Below are 20670 nucleotides of genomic sequence, written 5' to 3' on the forward strand. Positions count from 1 at the left end.
ACTCGCTTAGTATTGTCGACAGTCTGTCTGCCGGGTACAAAGCCAGCCTGGTCGGCCTCGACCAGACCCGGGAGGTGTAGGGCCAGCCTGGATGCCAGGATCCCCGTGTACAACTTGAGGTCAACATTCAGGAGTGAGATGGGCCTATATGAGCCACATAAGGCCCGATCCTTCCCAGGCTTCGGGATCACCGAGACCGTCGCTCTTAGGAGATCCGGTGGGATGGCTCCTGATTCAGAGAAGGAATTAAACAGCTGGGTGAGGATAGGGGCCACCACCGGGCAAAAGGTTTTGTAAAACAGGGACGTGTAACCGTCTGGGCCCGGGGCTTTCCCGTGTTTAAGTCTGGCTATCGCGGAGATCACCTCCTCAACGTGGATATCGCGCTCAAGATATTCCGCCTGAGCGGGGTCTAGCGCCGGAAGGGTCACTGACTCCAGATATTCCACGGCTTCTTGCGACGAGGGGGGCTCCCAGGTGTACAGCGCCTCATAGAAACTACAAAAAGTCTCCGCGACCGCCGCATCACCAGAAACAGCCACCCCGTCCGTACCCAAGAGTTCCTTCACTACATTACGCTGCTGCGCGACCCGGAGCCTGTGTGCCAAGAGTTTGCCACACCTATCCCCCCCTGTGTAAAATGCATGTTTCAGACGTAATGCTGCGTATTCCGCCCTGTCCATGTCCAGCGCCGACAGGAGCTTCCTGGCAGCCTTCAACTGCCTCCAAGCCCTTGGGGCGCCCGTCCGGCGGTGGACCTGCTCTAGCTCCCGGACCTGGGAAGTCAGCTCCTCCCTCTTCCGCTGACGTTCCCTGTTTTCTGCCGAGGAGATGGAGATGAATTCCCTTCTGAGGACCGCCTTCAGCGCCGCCCACTGTGTCGCCAATGAGGTGTCTGAGTTGCTATTGTGTGCCTGGTAGTCCCGTATTGCCTCCTCAATATGTTTTACAACCTTTTTTTTGTGCAGGAGAGTGTCCCTAAGGCGCCACACCCCTCGGGAGGGGGAGGTCGCCGGCCACGCAAACGTACCCACTACTGGTGCATGATCAGACAGTGTCAGGACCCCAATGTCCGCCGCCGTAGCAGCGGCACGCATCGGTCCACTAACCAAAAAGTAGTCCAACCGTGCGTAGGTCCGGTGCGCATGTGAATAATAGGAGTAATCTCTATCTGTAGGGTGGAAAGTGCGCCAAAGGTCATGCAAATCCATGTCGGTGATTCGGGCCTTCCCGGATTGGGAGAGTTCCCCAGTCTGCGGGAATCGCTGCGCTGACCTATCTAATGCAGAATCGAAGACTATATTTAAGTCACCCCCCAGGATAACATGAAGATCGGGTGAGGCAGTGACATCCACCAGTACCGAATCTAAGAATCTTTCTTGATGGTCATTCGGACTATATAAGGAGCCAATAGTAAACGACGTGCCCCCCAAGCGGAGGCGGTATGCCAAAAGCCTCCCCTTCTGTTCAGCAAATTTATACAACACCTCCCCCTTGAAGGAGCTCGCTAGCAGAATAGCCACCCCCGCAGTCTTGGACGCAGCAGAGGAAAAAAACTGGGTGGGAAACCTGGCAGAGCGCATTCTATGACAGTCACGGGGCAGCAAATGGGTTTCTTGCAGAAGGCAAATATCAGCTTGTGTCCCCTCCTGGAGAGACAATATCGCCCTGCGCTTTACGGGGTTATTCAGACCCTTAACATTAAGGGTCACCACTTTCAGGGACGACATATCTCCCAGAGTCCGGAGACTCTAAGTCGCGGGCAGGCAGCCGGAGGGGGAGGGGCGCAGGGCAGCAGCGCAGGACAGGCAAAAATGGACCAAGCGTGAACACAGGAAACATCGGACGGTTCCTTCCCAACCCAAACGAACCAATGGCAACTAGCCAAAGTCCAACTCAAACACAAACACAAACAACCCATTGTCCCAGTCAAGTCCCGAAACGGACAAGTCTGCAGAAAATATCAAAAGTGGACGTCCGGCCACTCGCTTCCCCCGCTCCCCCCCGACCCTCCCCCGACCCCGAACCTGGCACTGTAGAAGCTATGTCCATCTCCCCCCGGAGTGAGTTTAGGCCGTCAAGGCCACACCGTTCGAGGCGGCCGAGTCCCTGGCCGCTTCCCTCAGGGCACTGGCCATGTCCGCTCTATGGTGGGCGAGTCAGGCCGCCCAGCGCTCGCCGCCGATCTCCTTCTCGCCGACCGCCGTCGTCCTCTTCTATCCGAGCGCCTCCAGGTCGGAGTTGCTCCATCCTCTTCAGTAGCCGTGAGCCCCAAGACGCCGCAAACATCCTGCAAGGAGCGCAGCTGATGCAGCACCCCATTCCAACGGAATATCAGGCGAAAGGGATGGCCCCAGGAGTACGGTGTCTCTTGCTCGCGCAGGAAGTCGGTTGCAATCTTGAAGGACCTGCGCTTCTGCAATGTGATGGCAGACAGATCCTGATACAGCGCCACAGGTCGCTCTCGGAATGTCAACGGTTGTTTCCTGCGGGCCTCGGACATGATGCGCTCCTTCACCGGAAAGTCAGGGAGGTAGGCCAAGATGTCCGGCGGAGGTGCCGCCAACTGTCGCTGTCGGCCGACTCTGTGGGCCCTGTCGATGCGGATCGGGAAGTCCGCGGCCTCTCCCAGAATTTCCCGGAACAAGTCCTGCAGGTAGCCCACCAGGTCTGTCCCCTCATCTGCAGACGGTACACCCCGTACCCGTATATTATTCCTCCTCGACCAGTTCTCCAGGTCCTCGTTATGGGCTTGGAGTTCAACATGTTGCTCCCTGAGACGGAGAACGTCCTGTTGCAAATGGACAATCTCGTCGTCCCGACGTTGGGCCGCCGCCTCCACCGTTTCCATCCGCTCACCGAGGCCCTCCACCTCCCTGCGGACCTCGCATACTTCACTGGCCACCTCCTGCTTCAGCGTCTGGAAGTCTGCTTTAAGCGAGCTGAACAGTTCCTCCATGAAGGACCTCGTGACGGGGGGCTCACCCCCGGTCGGGTCCGCTGCGGCCCGGGAATAGCCCGGGGACGGTTGCGCCCTGTCTTGCTGTTGCTGGGCCCTGCTAAGCATTTCTGGCAGGGTGCGGTCCCCCTTCCTCGATCCTCCTTTCCCGGTCATTCGTGTCCCGTACGCTGCCGCACTCAACTGAAGCAGGAACACTGGCACGGCCACCTGCAGTAGGCTCGGCCCTCGATGAGCTTCCAACGTTCGGTAGAGTCCCTCAACAATTAACTCCCGGCCAGATAGGGGACCCACGCCACAGGTGAAAAAATGGCGGGCCAGTCAAGTCACAGAGAGCCGGTCGGCGCCCAGCCAAGATTTCAACAGGGACCCCCGCTAGGGGAACCCCGGCTGGTGCGCCCCGCCGGAGGGAAGAGCTGCGCAAAAGCAAAGGTGTAGGAGACGACTGCAAGCAACACTGAAGGAGGGCTGCGTCACCGTCGCCGTGAAGACAAGATGGCGGTCGGGTAGGGCCGGGCAGATCGACCAGGCCCGGCGATGCCACCAGGGTCACTCTAAGAGCCAGGTATACAGAGGAAAGTTCTATCCAGGGCCGCCCAGCTAGAGAGGGGAAACGGTAGACCTGGTTCCGATCTTAAGCATTGTCGCCAACTGGCCACGGGGCCGGGGCCCGTACCACATGAGAGGACACCACCGCAAGTCCAAGCACCACCACGATCACACGGCAGTGTCCTCGCTCAGTGAAGTCACACATCCGTTGCCCCTCCAACGATCCCCGTCGAGCACCGGGGCGAGCTTCACTCCTGATCGCTAGACATCAGCACCAGGCCCCAGCCGAGGCATCCGGACAGCGCCCCGCTCTGCTCCGCCTCCAAGGCTCTCCTCCGTCCGGCAATCGGTCTTTTAGCGCGCTTCCTCCGGGGCGATCGGGGCCAAAGTAGCATCAATGTGTGCCCCAGGATCTCCGCCGCCCATCTCTCAGCCGCTAAGCTTCAGCGGGGGGAGAGAAGCTAACGAAAAAGGGCTCGGGCCTAGTCGGGCCGGAGGAGCTGCGGGAAAAAGCGTCCGCTCACCCCGCCATCTTGGCCACGCCCCCGTGAGCAGACTTTAAAATTAATAGAAACCTCTTTTTTGTAGGCCCTGCAGTGGGACCCGAAGTTCCAGCGGGCTCAGCATAAGGGGAATCTCTCCGACATGGTCCCAATCTCTGAGGGAACTGCAAAAGAACTGCAGTGGTGGTTAACAAGCCGTGATTGGGTCAGTGGCAGATTCCTCTCCCTTCCGCTGCCAGATTTGATGCGTCATTCCTGGGATTAGGTGGCCGTTTAGGAGAGGTGGGCATCAGAGGCCTCTGGTCTCCGGCAGATTCCGGATTCCACATAAGCCTGTTGGAGCGCTGGGAGATCCGACTGGCATTGAAAGCATTTCTACCCTTCATCAAAAGGAATGCTAGTACAGGTGTTCATTGACAATATCACTGTCATGTGGTACTGCAACAAATTGGGTGGTGTGGGGTCGTGGACCCTTTGTCAAGATGCCCTGTGTCTCTCGACATGGCTGGAACATCAAGGCATACCCCTGGTGGTTCAACACCTGTCGGGCTCTCTGAACGCCAGGTCGGATGAACTCAGCCGAAGACGCCAAGCTGCTTACGAATGCGTCACCATCCAGTGGTGGTGCAAGATCTCTTTCTGCAGTGGAGAGAGCCTTGGTTAGACCTGTTAAGCACTGACACGAAAGCAAAAAGTCAGCAGTTCCGTGTGATGGAGTTCTCCAAGGTACCTCTCGCTCTGAGTTTAATCTCAAGTGGAGATCTGGCCTCCTGATGCCTTTCCACCCATACCACTCCTTGCTAGAGTTCTCAAGAAGATCAGGAACAACTGGGCCCAAGTCATCCTTGTAGCTCCAAACTGGGCACATAGTCTGGTATCCCAAACTTTTAAGCATGGCCATTGGTCCCTCAACCAGGCTGCCCCTTTAGGAGGAGCTTCTGATGCGCCACAAGGATAGGGTCCTCCACCCAAACCGGTCCACTCTTCGCCTTCTTGCGTGGAGATTGAGCGGCGACAGTTGACAACTTTCAACCTTACTCCCGAAGTCTGCAACATTATCTTGGGTGGCCGGCGTCCCTCCACCAAGATGGCATATGCCTGCTGTTGGAGAGAATTTGTGGCATGGTTACAGAAAGACAGATCGATCCCCTTTCTGCCCCCCTTTCTCAGGTTCTTCTCTTCATTCTTTCTCTTGCCCACAGGGCTCTGCTCTGGAGACTCTCAAGGGCTATCTTTCTACTATTTCAGCTATTCTGCGTTTGCCTGGCCAGTTATCTATCCCTCTTCAAATCCCCTATTGTAAATAGATTTTTGAAAGGTTTACAACATTTGTTTTCACCTTCCCCTTTCATTATTGCTCAGTGCTACCTCAATCTTGTCCTCACTTTCCTTATGTGTGCTCCTTTTGAACATTTTTACAAATGTCCTCTCAGGCTCCTTACCATCAAGACGTCCTTTTTCATGGCAATAACATCTGCCTAGAGGGTTGGCGAACTTCGAGCTTTGGCATTCAAGCCGCCATACTTAAACATCTACCCACACAAACTAGTACTTCGTGCGAGAGCTTCCTTTCTACTGAAAGTGGTAATTCCCTTTCATGTTGGCCAAACAATCTGCCTACTTTTTATGCTCCGCCACATCCCTCCAAGGAAGAGGAGTGCCTTCACTGTCTGGACCCAGAAAGAGAGTTGTTGTTCTACCATGACCACACACCAGAGTTCCATGTGGATAACCAACTCTTCGTGGGGTATGTCTGAGCGAAGAAAGGATGGGTTATGCAGAATGATCCATCTCCAGATGGATCATGCTCTGTATCAGGATCTGCTATGCACTGGTCAGAAAGCAACCCCCGTTATGGTCTGTTTGCTCATTCCACTAGAGCGAAAGCTGCCACCACTGCGTTAGTATGCTGAGGTCCAGTCCTGGATATCTGTGAGCTGCAACTTGGGCTTCCTTGCACATGTTCACCAAAGTCTAGTGCCTAGACAGTCAGTTCCGTCAGGATGGGCACTTTGCCCATTCATTCGGACCTGCAGGACTTCCTCGTATGAAATTGGTCCCAGACCTAACTCCCAGGAGGTAATGCTTGGGTATCTATTCATAGGTAAAGGAATCTGTGGCTGAAAGTCTCTATCAGATGGGCAAGTTACTTACCTTCGGTATCTCCTTACCTGGTAGAGACTAAGTTTAGCTTCAGATTAGTTATCGACCCACTCATCCTTCCCCCTCTGTAAACAGACTTCCCCCTCTGCAAACAGATTTCTAGGGACAGAGCTGTTCCCTTTTCAAGAACCTAGTTCTCATCCAGGGGACACTCATCAATAGTCATAATCTATGAATAATCCCCGCTTATGTGCTGGATCCCGGAGCATATAGAAAATACATATAAATATATATGTATATATATATGTGAAAAAAACCATATATTTGCAGCCTATAACATTTCCCAACTGCCAAATCTACCGCAAAATTACATAAATTAGCATACACAGAGTAGTACTCTCCCAACCCCTAAGGAAGAGAGAGAGAGCAGTAAACATTTGCATACAACAATGCTTTATTGCCATAGGAAAAACCTGTAATTGCAGGCATTTGCCAGTAGGCTGCAGTAGAGTATAACGAAACAAAGAAAACTGACACCTTGCCTTTAAGGCATTAAAGTAGGGGTACCGTGCCTTTAAGACCTGAAGGTGACCCCCTGCTCCCATGGTGCACCACAGGTGGCAGTTGGGTCAGTTCTTTTTTCCGGCTCCTTCTGTGAGGATCCTGGAGCTTGAGCTCTTCAGTTTTTGACTGAAATTGTTATTTTTAGTGAATTTTCTCCGAAAATACAACGTCTTCTGGGATTTTAAGGCCTTCCATCTGCTCATGACCCTGACCAGTGCCATCACTGTCAGAAGTTCTCTAGGCGGACTCTTCGCGACAGAGAACGCATTAGACTTCATGCCCTCTTGGAGAAAGGCAAACGTCATCAGGTGGGTGGCCATGGAGGCCCTAGAACGTCTTCTTTATTCAAGCATGCTCAAAAACTGCGACGTTCCGCATCTCCTGCCTCCAGAAAACTGAAGGAAGAAAGAAGATCTCTGTCAACGTCAAAGTCGCCGTCGAAGAGGCACAGACGCTGTTCTGGATCACCATCACAACGTCGAAAGTCTCCGTCGCAGCCAAGTAAGTCGACGTCGAGACGCCACACTTCGGGCTCGAAGTCTGTGGCTGCTGATGTGTCAAAGTCTCCATCGATGTTGAGGCTTCCGTCGACATCGAGACACAATCTCCGCCGCCCTCGAGGGGGTTAGCGTCGAGAGTTATGACGGCTTCCAGATTGCCATCGTCGAGATCCCACCATTCGACGTCAAGAGGAGTCGCCGTCGACAGGACGTCGAAGAAGGTCGTCGTCGACAGGACGTCGAAGGTAGTCGTCGACAGGACGCCATGCAGGTTCGCCTTCTACTCGACGTCAAGGAAGATCGACGTAGAGGACTTGACGCCAGAGATCGCAGTCGAGATCGCCATTGCGTGGACGATCGACGTCGAGAACATCAAGGCCTCGTTCGACGCCATTGGTCACACAAAGGTCTTCGACGTCGAAGCTTTCGCCTTCGAGGGAACAGGACATGGTGATTGTGGAGTCTCCTGGCTCCAGGTCATCAGGGGACAGATCATCTCCTCACTTGAACATCGTGGAGATCTCTCCAGAAGCGTCCCCCAGATCTGCAGACAGATCACGCAGTGTGTCATCTCACCGCTCTCAGGGAGCTGTTTCGGGCGGTCGCAGTAGTCCGGGCTCGGATTACTCCCGCACGTTCTCTCTGTCTACTCCGAGGAAAAGCACTCCGGTCAGGCCGACTAAGTCTCCTCCACGGAGGCCTCGTCCTTCACCCAGACCAAAATCTCCTACCAGATCACGCTCTCCGGTGCGGCCCAGAACACCTGCCAAGCCCTTCTAGGCATCGGTCTACATCCAGGGGTCGGCACAGCCATCGAGACAGGTCTCATCACAGAGGACGCACTAGATCCCCAACTTGGTCCTCTTCCACAAGGTCTACGGTCCGGGACTATTCTCCGACCTTCTCCTCCACTCCTCCGTCAAGAGTCTCACCTATTGATGACATCGCAACCTTCACAGATGTGCTGGGCAGGGGAGCAAAGAAGCTGAACACCTCTCTGCATACTCCTGTGGTCCCTACTTCTATCATTTTCGACACACTTCATCACCGGACAGCGCCTTGACCTCTGCTGCCTCTGGTGCCCAGCTTCCTTGAACCGGCAATGGCTACCTTCCTTACGCCCTGCAGTGGTAGGTTCTGTTCCATCAAGGCTTGCCAAGAAGTACAAGGCGCCCGCAGAGGACCCCTTGTTCTGAAGATCGGACCCTCCGACTGATTCAGTTATCGTGGCAGCTGCCATGAAGTCTCATTCAGCCTCTACCTCATCTTCGGTACCCCCAGAGAAGGACAGCAAACTAATGGATTTGTTTGGCAGGAAGCTATGCAGCACCTCTGCTTCATATATGAAGGTGGCCAGTGCTACTGCTCTACTTGGGAGGTACGATAGGTCCCTCTGGGACTCCCTTACTCGCTTCACAGAGAAGCTTCCGAAAGAAGACCGACAGGATTTTGTCGAAATCCTACAGGAGGGAGGACTCGTAGCCAACCAGGTCATTAGTGCCGCGGCAGATGCCTCTGACCTCGCGGCCCATGGCTACTCACTTGGCATCTGTTCACGACGTTCGGCGTGGCTCCGCCTCACGGGCCTCAAACCGGATGCCCAAAAGAAAATCTTGAACCTACCCTTTAATGGTTCTTCTCTCTTTGGTCCACACGCTGACAATGAAATGACCAAAATGAAATCCGAAATGGACCCTGTGAAGGCTGTGGGTTTGGAAAAGCGTAAGGAATTTAAAAAGCGCTTTCGTCAGGGGAATAAGCGTCCTTACCAGCAGATTGTTCAAACCCCTCAATGGTCTTCCTAAACTCAACAGAAAACTTATTTCAGCAGAGACGTCCTGGCAGAGGCAGAGGCAACAATAACAAGCAGCAGTCTGACTCCAAACAGCCTCCCAAGCCCTGAGCTGTTGCTTCCTCCTCAACTGTTCGCCACTCCGGTGGGAGGGAGTGTTTCTCATCATCCTGAAGAGTGGAGATCCATAACAAAGGACAGATGGGTGCTGAATATTGTGCAGCATGGTTACTTGCTGAGGTTCCAGTCCCCTCCTCCGCAGGTTTCTCCTCAAGTAAAGCTACTTCCCCATTTCCACAGTCAGCTGCTGCAGGACGAAGTCTCTGCCCTCCTCAAGAAGAAGGCTTTAGAGGAGGTTCCTTCCATGCAGAGGACTCAAGGAGTCTACTCTCGCTATTTTCTAGTCCAAAAAAGAGGAGCAGTCAAAGAATACAGGCCCATTCTAGACCTACGACTACTAAACAGATTCATCCGGAAAGAAAAATTTTGCATGCTAGCCCTACATCAGATCTTTCCCCATCTCCATCAGGGGGACTGGATGTGTGCCATCGACATGCAGGACGCTTACTTTCACATGCATGTCTCAGTGAGGCACCAAATGTTTCTCAGGTTTCAGATCGGGCACCAGCACTACCAGTATCGAGTGCTTCCGTTTGGCCTCAAATCCGCGCCACAGACATTCTCAAAGTGCATGGCGGTAGTGGCTGCTTTTCTCCGCAGGCGGAAGATCTTAGTCTATCCTTATCTAGACCATTGGCTGATGAAAAGCTCCATTCCGGCTCTGCTTCAAGACCATCTGTCGTTCTGTCTCAACCTGATGAACTCTTTGGGGTTGCAGGTCAACTTCAAGAAATCAGTACTCAATCCTTCCCAACTGATTCATTACCTGGGTGCTTCCCTGGACTCCGTTCAAGCAAGCATGTGTCCTTCGGAGAAGAGATTGTCATCCATGCTTCTGAAGTGTCATCTTCTACTGGACAATCACAGTCCCACAGCCAGACAAGTGTCCTCTCTCCTGAAATCTATGGCCTCGTGCATCTACATCGTGCCCAATGCATGCCTTCACATGAGGCCTCTGCAGCAGGCTCTCGAGGATCAATGGTCTCAGAGGTCAGGTCACTGGGAGGACCGTGTCTCTCTTCCACAAGGTGCCAAGGACTCAATCAAATGGTGGATGAAACGCTCCAACCTTCTCCAGGGAGTTCCATTCCATCGCCCTCCTCCATCACAGTCAGTGATCACGGATGCCTCTCTTCAAGGCTGGGGCGCTCATATGGACCAGCTTCAGGTTCAAGGCCTCTGGTCCGATGTAGAGCGAGGCTACCACATAAACTTCCTCAAGCTTCGAGCCGGTCATCTGGCGCTCAAATCTCTTTACCTGTCTCTGCGCACCAACTACATCCAAGTTTAGATGGACAACACGACAACCATGTTCTATCTGAAAAAGCAGGAAGGCACCAGGTCAAGAGTACTATCCCTGGAAGCGCAAGCCATCTGGCACTGGCTCCTGGCAAGAGGTCTATCCATCGTGGCAGTTCATCTTCCAGGAATACAAAATGTCCAAGCGGACTACCTAAGCAGAGACTTCATAGAAGCGCACGATTGGGTGCTCAACGAAGAAGTTACGCAGGAGGTCTTTCATCTATGGGGCATACCAGACATAGACTTGTTCGCAGACGCCGCAAGTGCAAAATGCCCCGTCTTCGTGTCCAGGTGATGACACATCCAGGTTTTCTGCCTAAGGTAGTCTCAGACTTCCATATTCACCAGTCTATCACCCTACCTACCTTTTTTCCTCAACCTACCACTCCCCCGGAGAGGTCTTTACACTCTCTAGACCTCTGGAGAGTTCTGACGTTTTACCTGGCTAAAACCTTTCCACTTATGAAGTCTGACCGGCTTTTTGTTAATTATGGAACCACTAATACCGGTCGGTCAGCTTCAAAAAGATCTATTTCTCGCTGGATAGTCTCCCTTATAGCTGTACTGCTCGAGAACCATTTCCAGGTGCAGTCTGACTCCTGGAGATAAATTAAAAGGTAAGGAATTCATGGCTAGATAGTCTCTACCAGTAAGGTAAGTAACTTGTTCTTCTATCAGGGTGGCAGAGCCATGACTGCTCTGTCACGGTTACTCTAGTGCAGGGGTACTCAAAGTACGGCCCGCGGGCTGCTGGCGGCCCAGCAAGCCTTCCCTGGCGTCCCGTGGACCTTGAAGACATCGTACCCGAGTTTTTTTTGTTTGTTTTTTAAAGAGTGTCTGCAACCAGAGCTCGACTCAGAGACTCTGCTGCTCTGTGGGGGACGGGCGATTTCTGCTATAGTCAGAGTGGGGCTGCAGGGGCGCTGAGAGGTGAATAAAGCCTCATTAACATGCCAATGGTCTTTTAAAGACCTGTGAAGTGCTCGTGTGCGGCTGTGTGTGTGAGCGCCTGGAAGCTGTCACAGCCCGGGCACACACAGGCAGGGTGAGGTGACAGAGGGAGGTAGATGGAGGGAGGCAGAGGGAGGAAGGGAAAGGGAGGGAGAGCGAGGAAGGGAGGGAAAGGGAGGCCGACAGAGCGAGGGAAAGGGAGCGAGAGGGACACAGGGAGGGATAGGGATGGAGAGCGAGGGCGGGAAAGCGAGGGAGGGAGGGAGGGAGGAAGAGTGAGAGGGAGGGAGAGCGAGGGAGGGAAAGGGAGGGAGAGCGAGGGAGGGAAAGGGAGGGAGAGCGAGGGAGGGAGAGTGAGGGAGGGAGAGGGAGGGCGGGAAAGGGAGGGCGGGAAAGGGAGGCAGACAGAGGGAGGGAGACAGAGAGAGGGAAAGTAAGGGAGAGAAAGGGAGGGAGAGCGAGGGAGGGAGGGAAAGCAAGGGAGGGAGGGAAAGGGAGGCAGAGGGAGGGAGAGGGAGACAGAGGGTGGGAGAGCGAGAGGGAGGAGGAGGGAGGGGGAGGGAGAGAGAGGGAGGGAAAGGGAGGCAGACGGGGAGGGAGACAGAGGGAGGGAAAGGGAAGGAGAGGGAGACAGAGGGAGGGAGATCGAGAGGGAGGGAAAGCGAGGGAGAGGGAGGTGGAGGAAGAGCAAGGAGGGAGGGAAAGCAAGGGAGGGAGGGGGAGGGAGAAGGAGGGAAAGACAGGGAGAGGGAGGGAGAGCAAGGGTGGGAGGGAGAGGGAGACCGAGGGAGGGAAAGGGAGGGAGAGAGAGACAGAGGGAGAGGGAGAGAGGGAGGGAGGGAGTGGGTGGTGGAGGGAGGGAGGAAGAGAGGGGGAGACAGAGTGAGAGGAGACAGAGTGAGGGAGACCTCCGAGTGACGGAGAGGGAAGGAGAGAGAGGGAGACCTCAGAGTGAGGGAGACCTCAAAGTGAGGGAGAGGGAAGGAGAGAGAGGGAGACAGAGGGAATGAGGGAGAGGGAAGGAGAGAGAGGGAGACAGAGGGAAGGAGGAAGAGGGAAGGAGGGAGAGGGAAAGAGGGAGAGGGAAGGAGAGAGTGAGGGAGAGGTTAATAGAGTGAAGGAGAGGGAAACAGAGTGAGGGAGAAGGAAACAGAGAGAGAGAGAATGAGACAGTCAGAGTGAGTGAGACAGAGGGAGAGATGGAGAGGGAGAGTGAGGAAGTGAGAAGGAGTGAGAGAGTCAGAGTGAGTGAGACAGAGAGACAGAAGGAGAGAGGGAGGGAGAGTGAGAGAGAGAGAGAGAGCGCGATGTGTGTATGCCGGGTCGGGTGGCTCAGTGGACGAAGACGTCCGCTGCAGGGACCAGTGATCAACCTCATGGTCACAGTTTTATTTGTTGCTCTAGCCCCGCACCTTTCCCACTGACCCCGCCCCCACCGGTGCGGCCCTCGGACACAAACCACACTGTAAATTTGGCCCCCGAGAGAAAGTTTGTGAGTACCCATGTTCTAGTGCATGAGATATGTATTGCCTTTGTAAAAAATATTTATAAAACACCCCTGTTTGGAACCTGGACGCTGTGGTTGATGCCAAATTTGGGTCTTTCTAGGACTAAATCTTATTGGGTTGCATCTAGTAAACAGTAAGTTATTAAACTTACACAAGCAAAGTTCCTTAGGTAGTCTCTGTAGGAACTTAGTGGTCATCACCCTCACGTTTAAAGGAATTCTGAGATCGTCTCTCAACATTTTATTAGCAGAAACATTTAGAGAAATTAGGGCATGAACAAGTTGCATCCTAGGTTTCAAGACTTGCGACGAGTGTGATTGTAAAGCGCATATTGGGCACTCATCATCCTTGCAATTGGTGCCTTCTAAACTTATTAGGTTGCAGTATGTACTCTGTTAAATGGAATTTCTAAAATGGAATTTAAAACTAACTAGTTTGTGTTTTTCAAAGATACTAAATCAATGGCCGAGTACAGTACCAATGGAAACACTCTTCTAGTGTGCTTCTTGAAGTTTGTTTCAAAAGGCCATCTAATGTAGAGCCCCCGAAACAGTTCTCTTTCCCGATTCCTGCACCTTTGGTTGATGATGCAGGATTGAGTTTTGATACCTGCTGTGGCATCACTTACCATATGGCCTTTTTATTAAGGCTTGTAAATGTAAACGTTTGAAAAGAAAACAAAGTATTAAGAATTGGGTATAAGTCCAAACAATTTCTGTTTAATTTGATTGCAGCTGAAATGAATCATTTCCACAGTAATCGGATTTATGACTATAACAACGTGATCCGTTTGTATTTGGAACAGCAAGTACACTTTTATGAGACGGTAAGAAGAATTCTCTCCTGTTTTTAACAGCATGCAATACCGTAATATCACATTCAATGTGAAACTGAGTATATTAGTGTCAGAAATTGATACACCCGAAATATGTATAAGAAAACAGATAAGGTACGCCAAACATCACTTCCTACGCCGATAAATGTTTTCTACTGAAGTATGTTTTATCCAAACATTGGAAGGTTTTACTTTTGCATTTATTCTAAATGGCAGTTTACCCAATCTGCATTAAAGGAAAACATGGAAATCTTTAAATCAAAATGAAGTTGGGATTTATTACAGATTTGTTGAATCACAAACGGTCAGTCGATGGGCTTTTCTTGAATCATGAGTAGTAATGTAAAAGCGTTGTTCTAATGTACCACTACATTTCTCCTATTGTTAGGGCAACTCACCATGACCTGAAATAGCCATAAAGTCACTTGATCAAATCAGAATAGATACATTTGATTGTGCTTAAAAAGGCCTCAAACTGGATGCCTGTGACCCCCACCAAGATCTGAACCGGCTCAGCAACGTAGTATTTTGTGACAATGTTAATACAGTATTGTAAGGCTTTGCTCATATACTTATGTAAGAGGAGGAGACCAGGTGACATACCCAATAATGCAACCTTCGCTTAGATCTACATAATTCTGTGGATAGAGGACAGAGTAGCAGCCAAGTAGCTACTAGTGAAGCAGACGACTGCCGTGCAGCAGATACTAATGGCTAAGGGAGGAATAACAAAATGAGTTAAGAACTGTATGTAGTGTAATAAGGGAGGATTCCATTACTTGTCACCCCCAAAAAAAGCAATGGCTTAAGTTTAAAATCTGCAGCATTGAACAGCAAAACTTTCACAACCTATACAATAGAAAAACTGAGTTCAAAGCTAATTGCAGCTGTTAACAATTGACAAGTGTTAAACAATCCGGAAAACTGGAAAGTCCAGTGGTTTGGTTACTAGAACAAGTGAGAAGGAAAAACATTCCACACTAAGACAAGAAAATGCTTGAAAACAATTTTGCATGACTTGACAAAGTTGACCTTGAGACCCTCACGGGTGAGACGGGCGCTTAAAAATCCCCTGATTGATTGGCCTTTCTCACCTCGGTTGATCGATATGATCAAAGGACGAACTCACCCAAATGAATACCGTGGTATCTGTGTAGGTAGCTCCTTTGGGAGGATTTTCTGCATTAGCATTCAAAATTAAAGAATGCAAATATCCCTTACAATTTTTTTTATAAACTTGATTTCAACTTTTGCAAAAACATAAATCATGTGTGCCATCAAGGAGCCATACAGTAGTAAAGCATTATGGTGCAGCACGAGGGAAAGGTACACCCGCTACCCCCACAACTGCAGAAATTTAGCAAGCATAATACGCATTTATTCCCCTTCATCTGCTTCAGATCCAATCTGGCTGTCCCCTGATGGTGCACTCTGAGACCCAGTCTGCAGACCATTGGAAAGTAAATCATGACAAAGTTCCCTCCAGAGTCAAAAATCGTCCTTTAATTTAACACCCGTGCAGCAGCTCTTTGTGTACCTCCTCTGCTAATGTCCATTCGCATACATCTCGTATTCAAGCAGAGACCTCAGGCTGCCGCACCCCCATCCGCACAATAGCTATTCCACTCCTTCCCAAGACTAAAAGTAACTGCTGGAGTCTGGGGGGAATTACTTATCATACCTGCAGGTTGCCTGGAGGCGACCGCTGCTCCACAGCTCACAGAGACTGCCTGAAAGCTGACCAAGGGTGCTGTTCTGTTGGACCTCGCCGCCGCCGCAAACCACGCCACCAGCGGCCGCGGAGTGGGAGGACCACAGCCCCCAGAATCACTGGCGTGTTAGCCACGCCCACCAAAACGCGATCTTTGGCGCCCGGAGGCGCATTTAACACCGGCGCTTTCCCCGACAGAGCGGGGGAATTACTTATCATACCTGCAGGTTGCCTGGAGGCGACCGCTGCTCCACAGCTCACAGAGACTGCCTGAAAGCTGACCAAGGGTGCTGTTCTGTTGGACCTCGCCGCCGCCGCAAACCACGCCACCAGCGGCCGCGGAGTGGGAGGACCACAGCCCCCAGAATCACTGGCGTGTTAGCCACGCCCACCAAAACGCGATCTTTGGCGCCCGGAGGCGCATTTAACACCGGCGCTTTCCCCGACAGAGCGGGGGAATTACTTATCATACCTGCAGGTTGCCTGGAGGCGACCGCTGCTCCACAGCTCACAGAGACTGCCTGAAAGCTGACCAAGGGTGCTGTTCTGTTGGACCTCGCCGCCGCCGCAAACCACGCCACCAGCGGCCGCGGAGTGGGAGGACCACAGCCCCCAGAATCACTGGCGTGTTAGCCACGCCCACCAAAACGCGATCTTTGGCGCCCGGAGGCGCATTTAACACCGGCGCTTTCCCCGACAGAGCGGGGGAATTACTTATCATACCTGCAGGTTGCCTGGAGGCGACCGCTGCTCCACAGCTCACAGAGACTGCCTGAAAGCTGACCAAGGGTGCTGTTCTGTTGGACCTCGCCGCCGCCGCAAACCACGCCACCAGCGGCCGCGGAGTGGGAGGACCACAGCCCCCAGAATCACTGGCGTGTTAGCCACGCCCACCAAAACGCGATCTTTGGCGCCCGGAGGCGCATTTAACACCGGCGCTTTCCCCGCGACGCGGGACGCGCGCGGGTGCAGCCGGGCTAAGCCCGGGCAAAGGGCGGGCCGTCTGAGGCCGTCCGAGGTCGGAGGAGGTCGGAGGAGGTCGGAGGAGGCCGGGCTGGGCCCAAAACTTTGGTCTATTTGCTGTCCCCCACGTGGTCTTACGGACTGGTAGGGACCCTGCTTTTTTCTACTACCTTTGACTGTTAAGCAAGTGCCTGAATATTGGATTATTGCTTCTGGTCTGTCACAATCATGCCTAGTGAAACTAGAAGTAAGGCAGCTGCGAGCGGGGCCAAGTTGATTGGCACACTTGACGATTTCATTGTCCGTACACATACGTTGATAGACCAGGGAATAGTCCTAATGGAGAGGAGGGTGTCCCAGGATCTGGCGTTAGCAAAGAGGTCCTCTATGGGCCACATTGCGCAGGCACGTACTCCAGGACGTCCCGCGGCCCAGACTACTTCTGAGCTGACTCTTGTTGAGGTTCACAATAATATGATCACTCAACCCGAGCTTCAGGACTCTGTTCAAACTGATTCTCAGAAATTGGCACCTTCTGGTAATACTTTGATTTCCCCACAAATAGATACCCAGGCAGAAAATTCGATTGTTGACTCACAAGGGGCAAGGGAGGGAGCAATCCCAAAAAAAGGCATACTCAACAAATTCCTAATCAAAATAAGACAACTATGACATCTGTACATAGAATAGGACCTGTACAAACTCTGCACATGGAGGATGGGGAAACAAAACACGACATGACTCAGTTCGTAATGCTTGGGGAGAAGAGGTAAATGATGGTTGGTCTATAGTTAAACGAAGGAGAGGGGGAATAAACTATTCAGACCAATACCGACATAATGAATGGAGGGACTTCCAACAAGCTCCGTTCCCAACTCCTTGTTTCAATCGATTCAGCAACTTGGAGGCTGTAGATTGACAGTTTGATATCCAGGTAGTAAAATCCCCTGTGTTTTTACCCACCCAAAGTAACCCATTGGATAGTCCCGGGCTGACTCTTCCGCGTGCTGTGACCCCAAGGCAGGAATCTGGAAAGAACTTAATACCTGCAATTGATGTATTAAATGTGGCCAATATCTTGGGAAATTAGGTTGAAAATTCCAAAGAAATGGACACCAGAAGTGTTGAAAGTACGCATCGGAAAAAAGATACATGTTCCTTAATGTTCTGGAATGTGGCAGGACTTAAAACAAAAATCACCAATCCGGATTGGGAGGGAGTGATAAAAGACATAGAAATCATGGCCCTCCAGGAAACATGGGCCACTGACCAGATACATTTGAATGGTTATAGAACGTTTTGTACACCAGCGATTGGGGCTAGACATGGGAGACCAAAGGGTGGCTTGATAACGTACTTGTAGAATAGCTTAGTATATGAGAGGGTACGCTTTTATTCTAAGTGTGAATTCTACCACAAATTAGCAATAGACACCAAAACTGGATTGCGTTTTGTAATTATACATTTTTATAATAATATTCCAGTTAATATTTCACGTGATATTTTGAAAATGTTAGCGATCGACCTACAGTGTGAGTTTGATAGCAATGGAAAGGAGGTAATGATTTTGTGGGGGGGTGATTTTAATTGTCCATTATGCACAAAAGGCTCTAAAGGAATTTGTGGTAAAATGTTGGAGCAGGATGTTAATTTACCACATTTTAAGCACACAGAGACCGGGGATCTGTTGAACGAATTATTATTTGATCATGATCTGGGATTTGCTAATGAATTAACTGAGCAGTCAATACCATTTCACCCAACTTTTATTGGGAGGGGAGCTTCCACCACGATAGACTTTAGCCTCTGGTCTAATGGTTATGGTCATAAATTAGTTAGTTATAAAATAATGGATGCACCACTCAGTGACCACCTACCGCAAAAAATTGAGATGGAGAACCTTTTCTTGGCCTCCTATAATGAGCAAATACAGGTTGTCCCAGACATTACATTAGGTAGACAGAATGGGTACACCCTCAAGTGGAGTAAGGTGGTACCTGAAGACTTTCTTAAAAAATTGTTAATTAGCTGCCCAGAAAATTTTGAGAACTGTTTAGATGAGGATTCCGATAGTGAAAGTATATTAGTTAATTTTAATATTATTGCTTCCACTATCAAAGAGAACCTACTTTTAGTATCAAAAAATGGTTTAACGAAGGGTACAAGATGGTTTGATAAAACCTGTACTAAGGCTCTAACAGAGCTTAAACATGCATTACATAAGGATCCGCGTGATGCTGTAGAGATAAGAACCTTAAGGAAGGCTTATAATGAGGCCCTAAAAAACAGAAGAGAAGCAATTAAAAAAGGAGTATGGGAAGAACTTTGCACAGCCTCACAAACAAGGGATGCATCCGCCTTCTGGAGGGTGGTAAACGCCCCCCTACCATACGAAAATACCAAAGCACGGTTGGAAATTGCGATTAATGAGGATAGTTGGGTCACGCATTTTTCCACCTTGTATACGTCAGTAGATGAGTTAAGAAATACTGGGGTAAACACAGAAGGCGAATCAGTTGAGGAGGAAAGTGAACTTAAAGTAACACTACCAGAGATTGTTGAAAGCCTGGGAGCTACCAAGGGCGGAAAAGCGGCGGGCCCAGATGGAATCCCAGCGGATTTGTACAAGTCAAATATCGAACTATGGGGCCCGATACTTGTACAACTCTTTAATGCAGCTCTTGTAAGGGGATTGAACCCTTCCTGGTTCACATCAATTATTGTACCCATTTACAAGAAGGGAAACAGACAAGATTGTGCCTGCTATAGGCCAATTTCCCTTCTGGATTCGTCAATAAAGATCCTTGGTAGAGTGATTTTAGTTAGATTGCAAAACTGGGCAGAGGAGGCGGGGGTAATTAGTGATTTACAATTTGGATTTCAAAAAGGCATAGGAACAATAGAGCAGGGATTAAATTTGTTCCTGATTCAACAGAAACATACTGTGATAAAAAGGGAGCGCCTATATTGTGCATTTGTTGATCTTACATCCGCTTTCGATTGTATATCCCATAGTAAATTATGGGACGTGATGTCACAATTGGGCGTGGAAAAGCCGATAATCCAATTCTTAAGGGACCTATATGCAGGAGCATCAGCTGTTGTACGTTTTGGCAAGAAGGGGGAATGTACCAGATCTTTCGGAATAGGCCGTGGAGTGCGCCAGGGGTGCGTACTGGCGCCCTTCCTATTTCTTATTTATATAAATGGTCTGGAAAAGTGCCTGCTGCAAGAGTGTGTGGATATGCCTAAGATCGGAAAGAGATTTATTCCCACACTCCTGTATGCAGATGATGCCGTTTTGATGGCGCGCACCCCCATTGCCCTACAAAAAATGTTAACATCTTTTAACCAGTTTATGCTCGATCTTAATTTAAAAATAAACTGTAGTAAGACTTTTTCAATGAATTGTGGCACGCGCACCAAAAAACAAATGAAAACAATGTACATAAATAATGCCCCCTTAGAAAGAACATCTACCTTCCCATATCTTGGAATTTTGTTTCACGAAACTGGTACTTGGTCAAGTGCGGTGAAGGTACGAACGCTCTTGTTCTCTAAGACAATCATGGCATTAAAAAGTTTTACACGTAAATTGGGAATGAAACCAATCAGGGAAATTTTAACTGTGTACAATGCGACGTGTGTATCTGTGGCACTGTATGGAGCTGGCCTCTGGGGTTATACCAATATAAAGTCACTTCAGATAGTCGAAAATAAATTTTTAAAGAACATCCTATCACTTCCAGAGAGTACAGCGAACTCTATATGCCATGATGAGTTGGGGATTCCCTATATAACGGACACAATTAGAGTACAACCCATCTTACTATGGCACAGAGTATGGACAGTGAACGAATGTGTATTAAATCGAGCCATAATACAGGATGTCTTAAAAATGGGGAGAGCAAAAGTTGTTGAATGGCTAAATTACATTAAAACGTTCCTTAATGAAATAGACCGTTCACTCTATTACAATGATCCGCCTTCCATGGCAAATATTCCTAGAAAAGACCTGAAGACACTATGTATGGAATTCCTCAGAAATAGAAGACAGCTTGATGAATCGAATAAAAATACTGTCACTTCTCATCAATTAATTTTAATAAGTGACAAATTACAGCCATACTTAAGTTTATATATGTGTAATTTTGATAGACTACTTTTAACACGTTTTAGAGCTAACATTGTTTTTAGATTATTTACTTTCCCTGTAATGAATTCATGGTCCAAAGAACTCCCTTTATGTCCCTGTGATGAAATATCTATGCAATCGAATATACATGTTCTATTTTTTTGTAAATTCTATA

General features: G+C 50.1%; 1 protein-coding gene across 2 annotated transcripts in view; it reads left to right on the forward strand.

The window, feature by feature from the left end:
* The window catches only part of SNX9 (sorting nexin 9), a 798250-nt gene that overhangs the window by 755366 nt on the left and 22214 nt on the right, over nucleotides 1–20670 (forward strand). For both annotated transcript variants that reach the window (XM_086927315.1, XM_086927314.1), the window contains one exon: nucleotides 13586–13677. In XM_086927315.1, coding sequence (XP_086783441.1) covers nucleotides 13586–13677 — 92 coding nt within the window. The remainder of the gene's footprint in view (nucleotides 1–13585; nucleotides 13678–20670) is intronic.

This window comes from Lissotriton vulgaris, chromosome 6 (genome assembly GCF_964263255.1).
Source record: "Lissotriton vulgaris chromosome 6, aLisVul1.2, whole genome shotgun sequence".
Taxonomy (NCBI): Eukaryota; Metazoa; Chordata; class Amphibia; order Caudata; family Salamandridae; genus Lissotriton; species Lissotriton vulgaris.